At 36.0% G+C, this 21464-nt stretch overlaps 2 protein-coding genes across 4 annotated transcripts; both read left to right on the forward strand.

Annotated features, from left to right (window-relative positions):
* Positions 1–1540: 1540 nt before the first annotated feature.
* On the forward strand, positions 1541–5842 carry LOC108988234 (pentatricopeptide repeat-containing protein At1g77360, mitochondrial-like). 3 transcript variants are annotated; one of them, XM_018961436.2, is made up of 2 exons: positions 1541–3238; positions 5173–5842. In XM_018961436.2, the coding sequence occupies exons 1-2, from the start codon at positions 1683–1685 to the stop codon at positions 5342–5344; spliced, it is 1728 nt and encodes a 575-aa protein (XP_018816981.1). In that variant the 5' UTR covers positions 1541–1682; the 3' UTR covers positions 5345–5842. The 3 variants fall into 3 exon arrangements, with proteins under 3 accessions (XP_018816981.1, XP_018816982.1, XP_018816985.1); XM_018961437.2 differs by having other exon boundaries at positions 5206–5842; XM_018961440.2 differs by having other exon boundaries at positions 5268–5842.
* Positions 5843–17093: 11251 nt separating this feature from the next.
* Positions 17094–21422, forward strand: LOC108988220 (probable serine/threonine-protein kinase PBL21). The gene is made up of 6 exons (XM_018961404.2): positions 17094–18169; positions 18249–18506; positions 18587–18759; positions 18860–18939; positions 19049–19196; positions 20840–21422. Exons 1-6 carry the CDS (start codon positions 17611–17613, stop codon positions 21191–21193), a joined length of 1572 nt encoding a protein of 523 aa, XP_018816949.1. The 5' UTR covers positions 17094–17610; the 3' UTR covers positions 21194–21422.
* The last annotated feature ends 42 nt before the right edge of the window (positions 21423–21464 follow it).

Here is a 21464-nt window from a genome sequence, read left to right on the forward strand (position 1 = left end):
TATCAGAAATAGTGAACCAGGCACACTCTAGAACGATGAGAAGGGAGTGTGAGACTTCTTATCGTTGTTGTTCATGTGATGCTTTTGAAGATGAATTGATAAGAATATTTAATAACATGAATTAATATGAGTAATGTTATTTTATACCCTCTACCCAATATATTGCTTATATAATATAATTTAATTTTAAAGATAAATTTTAAAATTTAAAATTTTATAAATCAAATCTTATCATTTAAATAATATAAATAGTATGCTCTACGCAACTTGAGAATAGAATATATATATATTTTTTTCTAATTCAATCAATGATTAATTTTTCTTATAAATCAAATCTTATATTTATTTCTCTCCAAATTCAATCAATGGTCCATTTTTATTACTTCTCAACTTATTTTTTTTCTTTATTCTTACGTTTTTAAGTATTTTTCAACTATATTTTGAACATAAACTTACTTCAACTCATTTCAAACTAATTACCGATGAGTTCAATTACTTTTTTAATTTCTTATAAAAAATGAAATTTATCTCAACCTACTTAATATATTTAAACACGCATCTTAATTTATTTATATTCAAACAAATTTCAATGAGACATACAAAATATTACTATTCATAGATCATTTGAGATCATCAGTATTCATACGCATCCTTTATCTTTTGTCAACAGTCACCTCATTCTCAAAAAATTTACATATTTATTATTAATAAAGAATAATACAATGTATGAGAATCATATTTCTAATGCATGATTTAAAAGATAAAAATCAAATTTAATAAGAATAAAATTTATGAATAACTCAAATAAAGAAGTATTAGATATTTATGTAATTTAGGTATAGAGTTATGGATACAGATTGTACCAAATCAAATCAATAAATTCAATTTATGCTTTATTTTTGTTTTTTTTTTTCCTTAAAAAAAGGGAGGAGGGATCATTGTAGTAAGCTTTCTTAGGCGTGATTATCACAAGTAAATGTCAGACTTTATTATCACAAGTAATTTTAACTTATGTTCTGATTGAAACTCTTAATCTCGAAGTTATGAAATACCAGCTCGTAGAGCTATCACCTTGGCGTCTTTATTTTTGTATTCACGCATCAATTTTTTTCTTGGATTATAAGACACACCAAATACGCACTAATTTATATGGATAAAATTAGTTTTTTTAAGAAATTATTGAGATAAACCTCTGGCACTTTCAAGGATGGATATCTTCAATTTCTTGTTCAAGTTAGATTGTATAGTTAAAAGAACATAATATTCAATTATTAAGATTGATGTGAAATTTGAATGTCCCTAAAATTCTTACGAACAATATTAATTGTTACGTTTATTCCTTCTCAAATTGGAATATCTAATTAAAAAAACACAAAATAATTCTCTGAATTTACAAACTCTATTGTTTTTGCTAAATGACTTTTTATAATATTTTTTTAAAAATTGATAAATAATATTTATTATTATTATTATTATTGTTGTTATTATTTTTATAAAATTTAATTTATAATTATACAACGCCTAAATAGAATTGTTCACATAAAAAACCAAAGTAATGTTTAGAAAGGCTGCAATGAAAAGAGAAGAAAACACTGTAAAGTGTAAATAGAAGTCCACTCTCCTCTACAAACCCTCCTAGGGTTCTTTCATCTCAATTCTCATCTCCCCTTTAGCTCGTCTCAATGTTCACCTCCCAAAAATCAATGGACAAAAACAGGAACAAGAACAGAAAAAGACGTCATCTTGAGCACCATCCTTCCTCTTCAACCCCAACTCCATCCCTTCCTTTCTCCACAAACCCACCTCTTTCCCATCATTCTCCGCCGCAAACCCACCTCCCCAATAAGCGTTCACGGCCAGCCTTCGCCTCATATTCTGACGCCCCAGACCTCCATCCCAAAGTCAAGCTCTTTTGCGAAATCATCGCCACCACTCCCTCCGTCTCCGTCGAGATGGCTCTCCAGGAAACCGGTCTCCGAGTCACCCAAGAAGACGTCGAACAGGTCCTCAAGTTCTCATATGGGTTCCCCGGCCCCGCCGTCAAGTTCTTTCGCTGGTCCGGCCACCAGCTCAATAACAATCACAGCCCCTACGCTTGGAACCTCCTCGTGGACTTGTTGGGCAAGAATTCCTTGTTCGACGCCATGTGGGACGCCGTCAAGTCCATGAGTAGAGAGCGTCGTTTGCTCTCTCTGGCCACTTTTGCTTCCGTCTTTAGCAGCTATGTCATCGCGGACCTTGTCCAAGAAGCAATCTCGACGTTTGAGGTTGTGGACCACTACGGCGTTCCGCGCGATGTAGTGGCGTTAAATTCGCTTCTGAGTGCGATTTGTAGGGATGGGGAGACTGCGGATGCGATGGAGTTCTTGCGGTTTGCGAAAGAGAAGATCAGGCCTGACGTAGATACGTATGCGATTCTGTTGGAAGGGTGCGAGAAGGAAGGCAATGTGGGTTCTGCTAGGCAGATATTTGCGGACATGGTGTTTGAGGCGGGTTGGGACCCGGGCAATGTGCCAGCTTACGACTCGTTCCTGAGCACTTTGATCAAGGGCCCTGATGGGGTTCAGGAGGCGATGAAGTTCTTCGATACGATGAAAGATAGGCGTTGTTATCCGGGGTTGAAGTTCTTCAAGGCTGCACTCGACGAGTGTTCGAAGAAAGACGATCCCCGTGGAGCCGCATTGCTTTGGGACGCAATGGTTGGTGAAATTGGTTTTAGACCCGATACCCAGATGTATAATTCGCTTATTGCTTTGTATTGTCGGTGTAAGGGTACTGATATAGCGAATAGGATGTTGGATGAGATGGTTTACAATGGGTCATTTCCAGATTCACAAACTTATAATGTTCTATTTCAGTTCTTAATGAAGAGCAGGAAGTTAAAGGAGGCTTCGATGATATACAATGAGATGATTAAAAATGAGTGTGTCCCGGACCATGCCAATTGTAGTTCAGCAGTTAGGATTTTTATGGATTCTGGGGATTATAATATGGCTATAAAAGTATGGAAATGCATGATAGAGAATTATAATAATGACTTGGAGGACACTGGGAATCTATTGGTTGTAGGGCTACGCGATATTAATAGGGCCCCGGAAGCAGTTAAGTATGCAGAAGATATGATTTGTAGAAGAATCAAGGTGAACTCTACCACATTGTCAAAGCTGAAGCAGAGCCTTGCCAAAGCGGGAAAGCAGCTTGTGTATGATGAACTTTTTAGAAAGTGGAATTCCATTAGGTAGGTAATCTCCTATATACATTTTGATGTTTTTTGCCAAGTGTTACATGGAAGTTCCATGGACCTTGTGAGTCTGTGATATGGTTTTATTGTTTGCCATATCATTCCACCGGAGTATGTGGTTTCATTTCACATGGTTCGGACTTATACCAGAATTGTATAACTTGTGTTAGAAAAATGAAATGTCAACGACATTGAAACAAGCTATAACAACTATTTGAGAATGCACTGTCTGGATCAGTTGTGAAAGCTTTCTGAAATATTTGTACATTCTTCATTATAGATCGATAATCTTCAAGGAATGGAAGTATGAGCACTAGACAGCAAAGTATGAAACGCCTTTTTTTCACTAGCTCATAAATTTTTTGCATTTACTCTACCACCATTTTAGAAATTTGCTTCATACGACTCAGCCTGAAATCTTAAACAATGGAGAAAATACATCCTCAAGGTCTATAAATCACTTAGTCAATAGTTTACTCAAGTAAGTGTAGCTTTGGTTATGGAGCTTTTGTTGGATATACCATTGTTGATATAAAATTTTGGCTTTTCTACAAAGTTTCCCACTTTGGAGGATTTGCCCTATGTGAATGTTTTGTACTACGATCATGTAGTAAGGAGACCAAAGTGATATCGCAGGAAGCAAACTTATACTTCAAACAGATTGCTAAGAGTGGAGCTGACATATTGCGGAAGTCGGCAGACTATTACTAATAAACTAACCATGCCTAGTTGTCCCTCTAGTATATGTCCATGTACTTGGACTATGCCTATTTATCTCATCAATAAACCTCTCAATCAAAAATATGTGTGTGTGTGTGTGTGTGTGTGTGTGTGTGTGACAAACAAAACAGCAGGCATTAGTGACAAAATAATAAATTCCTGCAACTTTTTTTGAACCTATCAAAAAAGGAGATGCAGGAATGGATTCTTTTGTTTCCATTTTTTACACAGATCAGAGTATGACTTGTGAGATTAAACAGCTGCAGATTTATTTTATGGAAATGGACAATATTTGATTTCTGTTTGGCAATTTCAAAAGAAAAAGGGAAAGAAAAAGCTAAATGATTTGGGGCTCAAATAGGTTATTAGGATATCCTTGTTGGCACTAGGTCTTAGAAACCACTGTTACTAGAAATTTCAAAAGCTGGCTTTTGCTGCTTTCTCAGAATGTAGAATTGGATTTTCTTATTGTCTTATAAAGGTTGTTGCTTTCATAAACCACTTTCTAGTTAAGCCCTAGGGGTTGGCTCAAGTGGTAAAGGCCTTGGTCTTGATGGTATGCTCCCTCCATGTCTAAGGTTCAAATTCTCCTTGGTACAAACAATTTCTAGGGGCCATCGGACTAGGAAATTTCCCCTTGAATTACCTAAGGTGCCTTGTGGGAAACTTCTTGTCGAGGGCCTGTGCACTCCTGGGATTAGTCGGAATTTTGTTCTCGGACACCCGGTGCCAATAAAAAAAACTACTTTCTAGTTTCATGAAACTGGATATAAGCATTTTACTTCTCTGTGCCTTTTAAATATAATTCAAAATCTATCAAAAGGTTCGTTTAATTGCAGCATTTGTGGTTATAATGATAACTGGTAAGGACTTAGGAGCCCTCTCCCTCACCTCTTCAAAAGTTATATTGAGGTTGAGGTTGAGGCATCTCTCCAACCTGCTACAAACACAGATTTTGAACTTTGATAAGGGCCAAGCCTGAATTTGTGGAATCATGATAGCTTACACACTTTTTAACAACTTTTAGGCAGGATTCATGATTGATAAGATTGAAGTGTTTAATGTTCGTAACTTGTATACTTATATTTTGCTTGTGAAATGGAAGGATCTCATTAAAATAATCTGCCTATGATTTTGATCTGTTGAAGTCTAAATAGTTCCCATTTTTATGCTAAATTTACCACTTTTGAATTGCAATCTTATCGCATCAGCACTCCAATCTTCTTCACTGTCACTTTCCTCAGCACTGATTGTGGCCACTGCCGCCTCTTCAACAGCTTCACCTTCACGATATCTTTGAGTACAGGTCCATATAAGATCCTGCAAATTGAGCATTGGCATCTATTCAAGCTGCTGGTGCTATGGATTCAGCAATACTTATAGTTTGCTTAAACTTCTTTTGGCCTCAAGTCTCGTCGAAGAAGGGGGGATCCAGGTAGAAGTACCGTGCTCTGATATAGGCATAAATCGGTGAGGATGGCAAACAGGTCTGGAGGTCTCGTGAATAGACTTCGATACAGTGGTGCTAATCATCCCGTTGGCACTACCATTCTGTTCAGTTCTGATTTCCTCATATGTTTTTTAAAAGAGCTTTCCTCCGCATTGATTATGGCTGCTGCCGCCTCTTCAACAGCCTGAGCTGCAAGGTATCTTTGAGTACCAAGTCCATAGAAAGTCCCCCAAATTGAGCCTTGGCAAGCTATTCAAGCTGCTGCTATTACTATTGCTGCATAGTTGTCTCGGACAAGAAGTAAAATGACTTAGAACTGATCCTTTTGACACTTACAATGCTATTCTTATTTGGTGCACAAGAATCCCACGGTACCATGTCTAATGCACCACTGCCACCACTACTGTACTTGTACAACGTATATTGTTCTTGTGTTTATATAATACCATTATTCTACATCATATGAAAAAAAAAAAAAAAAAGTAATAGTAGAATATATAATTACATATATATATATATATGAAAAATGATATTAAGTAGGAAAATAGCTAACCGCAGTCAACAATATTGTTGAAACTCATTTAACTCTTATTTTTCTACTTATTTCTTGATTTTTGGTGGCCACAAGTCCAGGACTCATTAGTGCCAATGATATTCTTCTTCTCTTCTTACGTTTTTGGGACATCTGAAATGAAATGCTTCCATGCCGCAGTCCTGAGTCCTTATCGTGAACATGGCCTTAATTTGAAAAGGCTCAACTCGGTCCACTTTCTTTGGGCTTTCCTCAATTACTTGTAACGTATTTCTTTTGTAGCTCTATTTAGAAGTATGGGTATTTTTTTTTTCAGTAATCTGGGAGCCTGGAGGTGACTTCCAAATTTGGATTAGCATTATTCTATTTATTATTATTACTAGATTTTGTTGGTGGGTGGGGGGTTGTTTTCCTTGCTTTTGATCAATCTATCAGAGGCTAGCTACTGGAGAGAATAGAAACAGAAACAAAGACAATGGGAGAAAAAACTAAGGAAGAAAGGTTTGACCAGATAACTAAATTCTTAATTAATGGGAAAAAAAAAACAACAACAATAAAACCCCAATACTTTGATATCACTTGGTTGAATGAAAGATCTGGGAATGGTGGCCCACGATAAATGGTCGACGATATATAGATGGAAGCAGAAAAATGCCACCATCTTAGCACAGGCTATATACATTCTGCAACTCTGAGGGAATTGGACAGAACTACTGAATTTCTAACGTGTTAGGCAACTATTATCTGGATTTCTAAGAAACTTGCATCGAAGATGTTATTAAAATAGGTATAGCAATCCAAAAATACTCTCTGGTGGAGTCTATAATCCGAGCTCATCCATACGACTAACGGATACGGTGAATCAAGCTGTGTTGATCACAAAAACAATGATATATATTAGAAAGTGTTAAGGCAACAGATTTCCCTGCCTTAGATTAACATAGTCAAAAGAAAGATTCTAGAACACTTGAGAATACTCAGGAAGAATAATTTGTAAAATTCTAAAGGATACCTTGTAACAGAATATAGTGACCTGACTAGCTAGGCGTCACGGTGGTGTGATTTGAGGATTGGATTCTGTTATGAAATTATGTCTATATATTGGTCAGCATATGTATTAAAAGAAAGTAGAATGGAAAATAGAAAGACAATTACTCTGCCCAAATTCAATTGAGGTTTTTTCACAAACAGTTTATCCTCACTCCATCTTTACACAATTCATTAGAAAGTGTTAAGAGACTTATCCATAGCAACAATTAGAGACTTATCCACAACAACAAACAACGGCTCCTCACAAAGTAGTCACACGAAGACCAGTTCAAATATTTCTTAGGATCCTTGATACGTTTGTTTAGATATGTAATCAATTTAAATTCAAATGTATTCCTCTGTTTTATCTTTCCATGATTTGGTTGTAACAAAATATATTTTACATCATTATAAATATACGCCTACACCTGTGTTTAAGGTAAGGCAGCAATTCTCCAAATATTTGAATTGTGACATGGTATCAAAAGCTTAAGTGACTAACGTCTGAATCCTTATGGCCTCCTATATTCCCATTTCGTCCTATGCTATTCTCCCGACCCCACCCACCTCTCTTACTCCTCATCCCTTCATCTCCATCAAACTAAGTCGTGACAATTACTTACTCTGGCGTGTCCAAATTGTTCCCTATCTCAAAGGCACCCATTTATTCGGCTATGTTGATGGTTCCCTCCCGGCACCACCTATTCATATCTTTTCCACCAAAAATAATCAAACACATACCATCCCAAATCCTACCTTCCACATCTGACATCTTCAAGATCAACTCCTCTTGAGTGCTCTTACCTCTTCCCTCGCAAAATTTTTTTTTTATCTCATGTCGTTAAGTGCACTACCTCACGTGATATGTGGCTTGCACTAGAATGAATGTTTTCCTCCACCTCTCATGCTCGGATCACCCATATCCATTTCTAGCTTGCCACCCTAAAAAAAGCCAACCTCTCAATTGCTGATTATTTCCAGCAATTTACCAATCTCACAGACACCCTTGTTGCCGTTGATCAACCCTTGAACAATTATGAGCTTGTCTCCTTTCTTCTTGACGACCTTGGACCAGATTATGACTCATTTGTCACATCTGTTACTACTAGAGTTGAACCTCTATCGATTGAAGACCTTTACGGTCATCTCATTGCTCATGAAAAGCGATTGGAGCAGCATCAGGCCGCAATTGATCTAACTGTCACCAATGCTAATTTCACTTCCTACAACACCACAAATCGTGGTGGCCGTGGAAATCGTCGCGGCTCTCCAAACCAAAATGGACAAGGAAATTATCAGAACTCACAATCTCGAAGCTACTGAGGCAGGGGGCATGGTCGAAGTTCTCCATCCTCCTCCAATAACTCTCGTCCCGTTTTCCAAGTTTGCAACAAAATGGGCTATGTGGTGTTGGATTGTTATTACAGGTATAATGAATCTTACTAGCAAGACTCCTTTCAAAGCCAAGCATATTTATCAGCTTCTCAAAATTCGACTGATGCAAACTGGTACTAGGACTCGGGTGCTACACATCACCTCACTTCGGAACTTGCCAATTTAAATGTTAAAGTTGAAGAATATTCTGGATTTGACATAATTCGTGTCGACAATGATACTGGTATTCCTATTCACCATATTAGAACCATCCAAATTGCTACTCCTTTATTTAAACCTCAACTCAAAAATATTTTACATGTTTTCTATATTTGCAAAAATTTATTTTCTGTCCAGCGTTTCACAAAAGAAACTAACACATTTTGTGAATTTCACCTATCTTATTTTGTTTCGAAGGATCGAGCTACGGAGAAGCTACTGCTCCAGGCCCGAGATGACGCATGCAATTTACTAATTCTCGATCCTGTACCAAAATCTTCATGATATGAAATTTTATTCCTGTATCCTCCTGAAAACCTCTTTATAAAGCTCAATCAGCCTTTAGCCTTTATGCTACAATATTATTCTATCTCTATATAATCAACAGCAATTCCAAGAATAAAGGCCAAGCATGCATGGGACCCACATTAATATGTTTTCTTTTTGTTGTTGAGAAAATGGACCCACATTAATCTGTTGGAGGTACAAAATTAATCATCTCGAGTACGTACCTAGTCTCTCTCGCAAGGCATCATTTTAGGCTGATCACCCTAGTACTTATCCACAACTCTATACTCAACTAAACTTGCATGAACGCAGATTTGAGTAAATAAAATATTCGAGTCAGTGCGCATGCAAGGTAATGCATCACATCACACATACCTAGCTAGCTATCATGTTTAAGGCCATATGTCCTTATATGCATATATATTATTACGGCTAAATTCATAGGTTTAGGTTTAAGGCATTGGTCACGATTCATGAACCACCAGCCTAGCTAGGACCCATGCCAAGGCTATATTATAAACATATATATTATTTTTAGTTAATATTAAATAAATATATATATATATATATTTTAATTTTGTGGTTGGGGGGCTGAGGGAGTTAGAACGCCAACTCAGTACCATTTTTCTTTTACCCAAGTAATTACGTTTCTTTGCCATTGGATGAAGAAGAGTTTAGCCCAACTACCCCATATTCTCTATCTCTTTTAATTTGCCAAATTCTTCATTTATGCAGTGAAAGACTTTCTTTATTTTTTCTTCTAATTAAGAGCACATGAGTTTGGTTGAAGGGTCACAAGCTGGGCATTAATTCTAAGAGTTTGGGTATAACTGCATGGGAGGTTAATTTTCTTTTATTGTATCGATCGAGACGTGCTTTCTAGACTTGAATTGTTACATCCTCTTTCCTTTTTTCTTAATTTTGAAATAGACGCGCGCCCCAAGATCTCATTAATTCTTTAATCGTGTTGGTGCTCAGTAGTTAGTACACTGCCTAGCTACTGACCACATATATATATATATATATATTGTTGATTTGCTGCTCTTTAATGCATGCATGCTCTTGCAAAACAAAATTGCAGATCACGATCAAAGCTGGAAACAAGATAGGTTGGTCGACTAACATGTGTGTAATCCACTGTATAGGAATCCTTATATTCTTTCAATCAGTTAAGAAGAAAATAATACTGCATGCCTGCCTTAATCAAGCAGACAATTTTTCGTAACTTCAATTATTATTATTATTATTATTATTATTACTATTTGGAATCTTCAACAATTGTATATATAAGAAGTGTTACAGATATAAAAAAATTAAACAAAAGTAAATCTATAAATTAACATGAATTTATATGATACGCATTATATCAAATTACATCAATTTATAAATTTAGTTTTGTGGGATGTCTTTGCAGCTAAAGCTAATTAGCAGACGTTAGATTATATAGTTATTCTCCATTCATGTGTTTAAAATTATTACTTATCCCAAAAGTTTAAATTGATTAGAATATGTAACTTTTATTATTTATATTATATTCTTAACACTTCTTCTCACGTGTGGATGACTCTCTTAAAGGTTTAAACTTATGATTTTTAATTTGATACTATGTGAAATCAACAATTATCCTAAAAACTTAAAAGGTCAAGATCTTTGCCTAGCTCGTAAAAACTGTTTACCCACTAAACACAATCTAGTGCAAAAAAATGTTGATGTTCATGAAGACATTTGCTATTTTTGCAAAGGTCAGACAGAGGATCTCCCACATGCACTAATCAACTGCCCGAGTACTATATATTGGCACTGTATGTGATATTTCTCTACCTATTTTGAAAGATATTGAGAGAATTCAGGGTATTATGGATGTAGCTCTACTGCTGATAGAGAAACGGACAATGAAGGATTTGACAACTTTCTTCCTAATGGCTTGAGGGTTGTGGTTTAGAAGAAATAAGATGCCTCGTGATAATATCTCTTATGATCCAGAGTGTGATTGCCCATGCTTTATCTCTACAGAAATTTCACAAGGAGTGGCCAAGCTCGAACTCGGCAACACAATGCTGCTGGAAACCTCCCCCCTTAGATTTTCTCAAACTCAATGTAGATGATGCTATGTTTTTTAATCAACACAAGGCAGGAGTGAGTGTTATCCTTTAAGATGAGAAATGTGAAGTCATCATGGCTGTTAGCAAAGCTGAAGAGGAAGTTGCTGTTGGGAATATATTCTGAAAGGTTTTGTAAACTAGAGAATATGTAAAATAACAAGAATAAATTAGAAAGAGAGAACCCGATGTTGAGACATGTTATAATAGACACTTTCTTTAGAGTAGATTCTGCCGCCTCCAATATTAAACATGCACTAGGCTTCTTGATAGTCTACTCCCAAGATACAACAGCGTCGGTTCCCGTTAAAGTTCTCGTCGGTACACACAAAAGGAGATCCTCGAACCCGATATAAAATAGTCAAAGCCCAAAGAAAGAAAGACAAAGAGAAGGAAAATGTGTTTCTCTAAGTTTTGTAGAGAATTTGGAGTTTTTCGAATTTGTGGGTGGAGTTTCCTATTTATAAAGAATGAAAGAGTACTTGTAAAAAGTCACAACTTATTTAAATAAAATTGTACATGTGAAGAGTTACATCACATAAATAAAATGGTACTTGTGAAAAGTCACAACTTAAATGAAGGAGCACTTTTGAGAAGTCACAACTTCTCAAATATTAGAGAATACTTTGAAAGTGTTTCTAATTCACCAAAGGATACAACCTTTTGTTTGGTTGGGAAGCGGTTAAGGCTCATATTTCCAAGAGGCATACATTGGTTAAAGTACCAAGATACATTTTTATTTAAATCTAGACAATCGAACCGATACATTGAACAAATGTAATGATTCACATTATTTTTACTTTATATCAAATATTTTAATCATTTCTAAGTTGAAAAACTAACAGTTGCTCACCCAGAAACAATCGAACTCCTTCCTATGTTTAGGAGGCTTCAATTTTGTGTTCACAAGGGCATATTATTCTTGAAAGCGATTGCTTAATGATGATTCAAGAACTACAAACATCAAGTTGTTCTTTATCTTTACTTGGAAATTTGCTTAAAGAAACTCTGAGTTTAATGTAGTCTTTTGATGAGTGCAAAATCCGGCATGTCCATAGGCAAGATAATGAGTTAGCTCATAAACTTGCCCGTTATGCTTGGAATGTGGAGGGTATAGAATCGTGGGGGGCAAATGTCCCAATGTCGGTATCACAAGCTCTATGGCTTGATACAAACTCTAACTTTTTCATTTTGTTAATGAAATGATTTCCTATAAAAAAAAAAAAAAAAAGTGCTTACGAGATCAATTAATGCATATATCGCCGATGGAGAAATATTAGATAGGAATTTTGATGCGTAAGAAATTAGGCAACTTAATTCGATCTCTTGGGAAATAGACTACGTACCTTATAATATATATGGTGCTATATACTCTGAAGGACCACATGCAAGGAATAATATTCCCAAATTTTCATGGAAAAAAACCATTCCTCATTGGCCAAGCTATTTATTATAATTTCGTGGTGAAGTATGCAGTAGTACTACTGGGTCCAATTTCATATAGTTTGCATTTTTTTATGTATGTACGTACGATCCAATGGCTCTTGCTTCATCCTTCTTCTGGCCGGGATAATATTTGTTGGAATTTCTTGGCATATGCCACTTAATTAGGGGGCTAGCTGCATATATGTTTCTCTTGGATAAATTATACACACGTATGTGTCTATATATATATATATTTGTGTAAAAAATATTTTTTTTACTTTAAAATTTTTCATCTCCAATCATATCTATTATATGATAAATTTTAAGTAACGTCTGTCAATTAAATGGTTGACACATAAAATTATTTAGAATGTTACAATTTAGAATAAAAATTAACAATATTATGTTATTATATATATATATATATATATATATAAATGATAGTTGCAGTCGTGAGTGTGTAAACGCCGCGTAATCATTTTGAAAAAAATAAATTCATATGAAAAAAATTAATTTCTCAATACTAGACTGTATTATTTTTTAAAGCGACTGCACGACACTTACGTACTCCACGATTGCATGTGACATTATACCAACATCTAATTCATTATGAGCCGCCATTGTGTTTTTTCCTTGACCGCATTTGGATCCCACTGGTTGGAAAATTTTACTAAAAAAATGAGAAAAATAGGGAATATCGTTAATAAAGTAGCACGTGTAAGTATAAAATGTTTAAGTTTCATCTAGCAATTAAATATGTACGTAGTAAGAATGAGTGGTAATTAATAGATATTAGCATGGTTGGACCCCATTATAAGCTGATCATATGCTTAATTAAGCTTTGGATCATGATCTCGCTACAAGAGTCGAGTAGTTTCTCAATATATATTTTATATTATGATCATGATCATGATCTCGCTAAAACATTTTCTAAGAGGAATATCTCCCTAAAAGATCACATAACCCCATATAATTAAATTTCTATGGACTTATAATTGTATTACCCTTGTCTTCTACTTGTGGTATATATGATAATATGTTAGATCAATTTTAAAATAAAAATAATTTTATAATTTAACATACTACATCAAGTTACATCAATTTATAAATTTATTTTTATAAAATTTTTTTGTGGCTAAAATATTTCTTATATATATCTATATTCTAGTTACGATATTTGATATAATTAAAACTCATGTTAAGACAATCGCAGCTAGGACGTTCTATATTTTTATCATCTCTCTGTAGTATAATGCATTATAATAAATTAAGCTATTATTTCCATTAAATTTTACATCGGCTAGACTAAAGTTTGCCGTTACTCCTCGTTTGCATTCAAAACTCACTATTACTACTTTTCTGCATTTCTGAATCCAATTCATCTTTTATTTTACTATTCACAAATTTTTATCATCTCTCATTTCATCATTACTAATTTTTTAAGTTTCTACATAAATATAATAAATAATTTAAAACTTTTAAATCTCAAAATAATTTTCTTAAATTTCTACACAAAATATAATAAATAATTTAACTTTTATTTTATTATTCATAAATTATTTCAATTTATCTTAACTCATATCTGAATCTAACTCATCTCAACTCAACTCAACTCATTTAAAATATTTACATGGCAACTCTCATCACGTCAACGGTCGATGAAGCACCCAACCGACGTTTACAGTGGGTGTGATACTTTGTCCCAAAACGACAGTACTTCTTCCAGCTAGCCATTCAGATCCATTAATTTACTCTTATAGATCCCCTAATTCTAATTAACAAATGATCTTGGGTCTAATTAAAAAATATTAGTGCTGATCATATTTCAAAATGAGAAAACAGATTGATCTGATCATAACAATCCCATCATGATTACATTAATGTTGTAAATACCTCAAAGAGTGAGGAGAGCAGTAGCACAAATGATGAAACCTAATTACTTGTGCCATACACAATGATTTTGCACCTTCAAAAGAATGGATTATTTTATAGAAAGCCAAAATGTTAAGATCATAATTGATTTACTTTGTAGGTCCAGTTTATTAGGTACCGACAGTTGGCTGCCTCACATGCAAGGGACATATATCTTCATAATTATCCAATTGCCTTAAACTTTTTTTGACCAATTAATCTGAACTAAAGAGGCGACCAACCGTACCAGAGAGCCCTCCTTTTGTCGCACGATATTTTGGGCTCCATGGACATGAGAAAGAGATGAAACAAATTTGTTAGCTAGGGAACCAAATTGGGTCCACTTTTTTGTGATCAATTAATAATGGTTAATTTAGTAAGTACTAGAATGGTTGAAGTGACGCTCACTCTCTAGAAAAAAATTGCTCCTCATTCTCTCTAAACCTTCATTATAATTCCGGCTAGAGGGGTGGGAGTTTCGGCTCCCTTCCCCCTCCCTCCCTCTCTTCCTCTCTATGCAGTGTTCTATTTAATATTTTTTTTTCCTACCAAATAAGAAAGAATTACAGATCTGAAACCTCCAGCATCTATAGACCCGCACGCGCCCGCCCCTCCACAGTGTTGCCCAGCCATTGATTTTCAAGTCCATCGAATGTGGCGCCAAATGGAGAGGTGAGTAGCCTGCACACGTGGGACGAAAATCTCAGAGACGTTCGGCGTGTATCTCTCATGTGCCACCGAGAAGCACTCTACCGATGACACGCATGGCGTTTCTATGGCCTGTGAGTCCGGGACTTTCAAGATCGACTGTTGATTTTCCTCCCAAAGTGGCTCGTGTACTGCACGTGCCACAACAACCTCTTGGAGTATTGTTTTTCATTTTCACAGTGTTTTTCCATTATATTTTAATTTGTGTCCTATATTTACTTTTTAGAAAAATATAAATCCAAAAAATGGTACCTTTGGACCTTAGTCTGAATGGAGTGGTCTCCCCTCCACTTAGGTGGTGCTTATTGTAGAGTTGTGCACCCTACTCCGCTTAGTCGGGATATGAGATTTTGTCATCCGGTTATTGTTAATTTTGTCGTGGATAAAATTGTACTATCTCTTAGACTTAGGTATTTAGAGATCTGTAGTTTAGACTAAATCATGTTAGTCATGAAAGTGTGCTGAAAAGCTATTAACGTTTGTAATTGACTTATTTTTAAGTTAATTTTATATATCCTTTTTAATGAATGAAATTTGATCCGTTATTATAAAAAAAAAAAAAAAAAGTTGTTAGTAGGTACTAGGTTAGCCGTGCAGGCACCCTAGCTTGGCTCAAGCTTAAGCCAGCAGCTACTTGAACATGTTGCACATTAATATATGTTACATGCTATTTACTCATAGTCCTCGAAAGAACAAATAACCGACAAAAGAAGAGGAAAAAGGAATAAAAAGACAGAAGTGGTTACACTTGTGGGTCTTTCCGTTCACATTAGCTAGCCTGCTTGATCAATGTTTATTCGTATATTTATGATTGAAAAGAAAACTAAAGACTAACGCAGTGTTATGATATTTATGATCCTAATTTTCATAAATTCAGATCGATCGTACGTATTCGGTTGTTTTATCGGCTGTGCCTTTCGGCCACTCCTTGGTTTTCTTATTTCATAAGTATTCAAGAGCTTTTTACTTCAGAAGAATAGATGAAAATCATGTCTCCAATCATATACCTTCTCAAAGGAATAGGGAAATGATGCTTTTCATCTTAAATTTTATGTCATAACTTGCTATGTGACATATATTAGGTAGTTTATGTTTACGTGACAGAATATTAAAATTAATTAAAATATGTTATATATTAAAGATGATAAAATTTAATAAAAAATAACGTTGTTGATTATGATAGTTTGAAAACTTGTACGTGGCTGCAAAATTAGATTAGAAGTAGAGAACATGAATAATAATAAGAGTAATGTTACTGCAGTCGTGAAATGCGTAAATATTGTACAGTCGCTTTAAAAAAGAGTAAGTACTATTAAAAAATTATTATTCTTTTATGTGAGTTCTATATTTATTATTTTTTTTAAAGTGATTATACGATATTTATATATTCATGATCGTAACTATTATTTTTCTAATAATAATAGATTTCCTATATATGTACCCAACATATCAGAGTCTGATGGCAATACGCAGGCTTTAGAGAATAGAGATGAGTGAAGAAAGGTGTGCGCGGTGCATTTAAATTTTGAAACTGAATACAATAATTTTGATCATACGTTTATTAGAGACAAACAAAAAGGAGTCGTAATCTGACGGATAACTATGGGTTGGTTTTGAGAATTGGCTGAGGGACCATATTTCCGAGCCCCAGTAGGAGAGGTTCCATGACAATTAATCGTAGCAAAGCTGGGCTGTCAAGAGGGGTTGTTGGAAGTTGGATGGTGTTGGCTGGTCACCAAACTACAAATTTCAGCTTAGTATAATTCTTTATTTATTTATTTTAATCTTAATCTTAATGTTATCTTTATTCCAAATCCAATTCTAAAGGACCCTCACCACAAAGTCACAAGTTTTCCCTTTACCTCTTCACATCATCATAACACTGGTCCCTCGCGTTCTTCACCAAACCCAAAAAAAAAAAAAAGAAGGGGAAAGAAAAGAAAACCCTCTCTCTCTCTCTCTCTCTCTCCCTCTCTCCGTCTTCTCGGTTTGATTTGGATGATTATTGTGTGGTATCAATTTCTTAATCCAATTTGCAAAATCCCATAAAAAAGCTACAAGCTTCTCCTTTTCCCTTGGCACTGACCGCCTCTCTTTCTTTTGTCAACATCCAAAATTATCCATGGAACTTACCCTTGCGTGGGTTAACGCTAGCCCACTTTTGTCATTAAAGATCAAGCCCCTCTCTCTCTCTCTCTCTCTCTCTCTCTCTGTTTGAGCATCGACTGATTCAACCCACGGTCCTCTCTTAAAATATATGCATTACTCGGAAACTGATAAACAAAAACCATGTTAGTGTATAACCACGTTCTTTCATCTGAAGTCTCCTTGGGGGACCAGCACCATACACCTCTCCTCCCTACATTTTCACCATCTCCCACTATAATGTAGCATTTCTTTATTCCAATTCCATGTTATATATATTGCCCACACCATATACCCATCTCCCTCGGTCTCTTTTTCTGTACAGAAATTCTCTCCCCCACCCTGCAAGCAAAGCAGCTTTCACTTTGTTTTCGTTTTTCTTTTTGGGGGGGTTCTTTACCTTTCTTTATATTTCTCTCTCCTTTTGGTTTCTGGGTTTCCGTGCTCTCTCATCGAGATCTGCTTCAAAATGGGGCTTCTCCAAGGCACTTGCAGTAGCTCAAGGGAGGCACCTTACGGCCCGAATGACTCTTCCGCTCTAACTAAAAATCACTACTGTGACTACAATGAGCACAAAGTCAGGTCCATTTTGAGGAAAATGATTTGGGAACTTGGTTTGGCACGTTTTCTTCCAGCTCGCCTCAGGCGAAGCTCTAGCAAGAACCAGAGCCAGGCTGACCAAAGCAACAGCATTAGCAACAAGAATTTGGAACACAACAAGGCATGGCTGCTCGCAGAGTCTGGTGGGTGTGGTGCGGAGTTGACAAATGCCGAGCCACAATCAGTTCATTCATCTTTCAGGTTCAGTTTTTGCTCCCAGGTTGAACTCGATACTCTGAACATGAATTCGTCGACTGCTGCTACCATTTTGATGGTGAATTTGGATAGTGGAATGACGGAGTCTCGAGCAAGAGAGCTCAAGTGGCGCAGAATCGAGTCATTGGAGAGGAGCATTTCCCCAGTGGCCAATACTCTGATCAGATTCAGCTATGGTGAAATTGTTTCGGCTACTCGCAATTTCTCGAAAGGTACTGTAATGGGTTTCGTTTGTTTGAATAAATTTTGTTTCTTTCTATATGATTGTAAGTGATTTTGTTGTATTGGTAGGCAGAGTTTTGGGAAGGGGGGCTTTGAGCTGTGTCTTTAGGGCGAGAGTTGGGCTCTTGAGAACGGCCGTGGCGATTAAGCGATTGGACAAGGAAGATAAGGAATCTGCAAAGGCATTCTGTAGGGAATTGATGATTGCTAGCTCTCTTCACAACCCAAATGTTGTTCCTCTGGTGGGTTTTTGTATTGATCCAGAGGAGGGCCTTTTCTTGGTGTACAAGTATGTCTCTGGTGGAAGCTTAGAGCGCCATCTGCATGGTATGTTTTGAAGGTTTTTTATTTGGGAATTTGATCTGGATTTGATGAGTTTGAAGTGATTTTGTGACACACGTTTGCAGGGAAGAAGAAGGGCTCAAGAGCTGGTTCTTCACTTCCATGGTCTGTGAGGTATAAGGTAGCTATTGGGATTGCAGAGGCAATTGCATATCTACATAATGGAACTGAGAGATGTGTCGTTCATAGAGACCTCAAGCCCTCTAACATTCTCCTTTCTTCAAAGAAGAGGCCGAAGGTAGAGGGCATTTTCTTTTGGGTTTTATTTAATTTCCCACTTAACTTATGGTATTCCAAGTCGTTCTGATGGATAATTATGTGCTGACGGTGTTGTTCAGTTATGCGATTTTGGATTAGCTACGTGGACTTCTGCACCATCAGTTCCTTTCCTCTGCAAAACTGTCAAAGGAACATTTGGGTATGATCTCAAGGAAACTTCTTTAGGCATTAAGAAAGGAAATCTTTTCGCTGATTGTTACATAAAGACTTGTTTTTCTTCCATGAATTGAATCGAACTATATACGCAGTTATTTGGCTCCTGAGTATTTCCAGCACGGGAAAGTATCCGATAAAACTGATGTATATGCTTTTGGGGTAGTCTTACTGGAACTCATTACTGGCCGGAAGCCAATTGAAGCAAGAAGGCCACCGGGAGAAGAAAACTTGGTCCTATGGGTAGGTTAAACTACCGCTTCTTTTTAAGTTGCCTTCAATTCCATATGCTTCTCATATTGGAAAAAGAAAGTTCTCCAATAACAAATTATTGTCCATAGCCCAAACGGTCAAACACACATTCATTCGATCAGGTGGACCACTCAATCGGTAAAGAACTTATAAATCAATGGTGTCCCAGACTGCATCAGTTTCTGAGATATTAGATAATCTCTCCATTTGATTAGTTTTCTCTAAAGATTGTTTTTTGATGGGATCAACATTTTTCTCTATAAGGAGGCAGATATAAATGGGTGAACACCATATATGACCTTGGCATATAGCTATTAAACTGTACAAAATTATTCTCATGACTAGGAGTATGAAATTCTTTATGCCTTGCCAAAACTGTTTGGTGCTGCACCTTGAATGTTGCATTTTAAAGCAGACAATTCAGACAATTTAGTTTTGAGTCCACACTGAAACTAATAAACTTCCAAATTGGATTGAATTTGAAATTGAGCTTTAGACATTTGGTCCAAGGAATCCCCTCGTTCCACATTTTTTAAGATTCACAGACGGCTACATTAATACTTTAACTGCACTCAGATTCTCTAAAGCCACTGGTTTCATACTTTTAGTGGCCTAAAATTAGTTTGAAGTGCACTCCCATAGGTTCTTGCATGGTTTCTAATTGGTGGAACCCAAAATATTGTAGTTTAATTTGCGTAGTCCTCTGGCAAGAGGGAATGGAAAGTAGGGAAAACTATAACAGGACACCTGACTGGTATTTGCATGTTTCAGTTCCTTGCTAACATGCATTTCTCCAAAACTTACTTCATTTCTTTACATGAATTCGCGTTCCTGATATAGGCTGGCTATTTTGTGCTGTTGATGTCAAAATTAAGCATTTATATCAATAATTCTATGTGAAAACTACATCATAATGACCAACAATTCATCTGACGACAACAAAATATCCTGTATGCTTGCTTTTTATTATCTTGGCACCAAGGAGGAGGCCTATTCTCAAGTTAACTGTTTGAAGAAAAAAGGGAAATTATGAAACCTTCATTTTTGTCTAAGTTGTTAACAGTTATTCCACTTACTAGTGTTTCCATCTAGAAATCATGTCTTGTATGAGAATAAGATCTCTAAAAACTTTATGAAGCACCTAATCCAGGAAGATCTCGTTTGTATATTTCCTCTATAGTCCTAAGACTTCTTGGCTTTTTAAAGTAAGAATCAGATTATCTAAGAATTGATGGCAAATGAGAAACAAATCTGACCAGAGTTTTCTCACTTGGAACCTTATTCAGATTATCTTACCCAAAAAAAGAAAAAATTATTCAGATTGACGGACTGAATGGTTGTATCTGAGCTGCTACGAAGCTGTACTTCGGTTGATCTCTTGGATGAATTAGTGTTTGAACCTAATTTACACAGAATTTAAAGCGGTGTTTAAACACAGATATTATTCAAATCTACTTGGTGCCCGTGGCCCTGTAGACAGTATACCTGTGGTTTTTTTCATTCACTTGCAAAAGAGTTTACCACCCCCTTTGGGACGTATTTTGGGGCAGAATTCTAATGCTTTTTAAATATCTCTGCTTGATATATTTGTAGAAGTGAAAACTTGAAACGATGAACTTGACATTCTTTTGCAGGCAAAGCCCCTATTGCAGAAAGGGAAAGGAGCCATTGAAGAGTTGCTTGATCCACAGATCAAATGTACCTTGAAAAATTCGAATCAAATAGCACGAATGATTGAAGCAACGGCTTCCTGCGTAACCAATGAAGAATCTCGGAGGCCTGGCATTGAAGAGATTATTGCTATATTGAAGGGTGAAGAATCACCTCTTTTCTCCAAAAGGAAGAAGCCCGGTTTTCTGGGAAACGGATGTGTTATTGATTGTTACCCTCAATTACAGCAAACCAATAGTGAGATGAGAAGTCACTTAGCATTGGCAATGCTAGGAGTTTCTGAGTTTGAAGATGATGATAATTTTTTCTGCCGATGAGGCATGTGAAATTGAACTTTCTGGATTTTCCCATTTTTCTTAAAGTTGTTTAAGAGACTGAGAAGTTAGAAGTGGAAGAGGGTTGAATTTGTAAATAGGAATAGGAGTCTATTGAATGATTGGTGTGTACATATCTTCAATTACCTGTCCCTTTTCTACGAGGGAAAAGTGTAATAGATTTTTTCAAGTTCAGAGTTCCTATGGCTATGAACCTCATTTGATCTTGAAACATGGTTGCATAATTCTAGCTGCCTTTTGATTCAATTTATTA

This window comes from Juglans regia, chromosome 1 (assembly GCF_001411555.2).
Source record: "Juglans regia cultivar Chandler chromosome 1, Walnut 2.0, whole genome shotgun sequence".
Classification (NCBI taxonomy): Eukaryota; Viridiplantae; Streptophyta; class Magnoliopsida; order Fagales; family Juglandaceae; genus Juglans; species Juglans regia.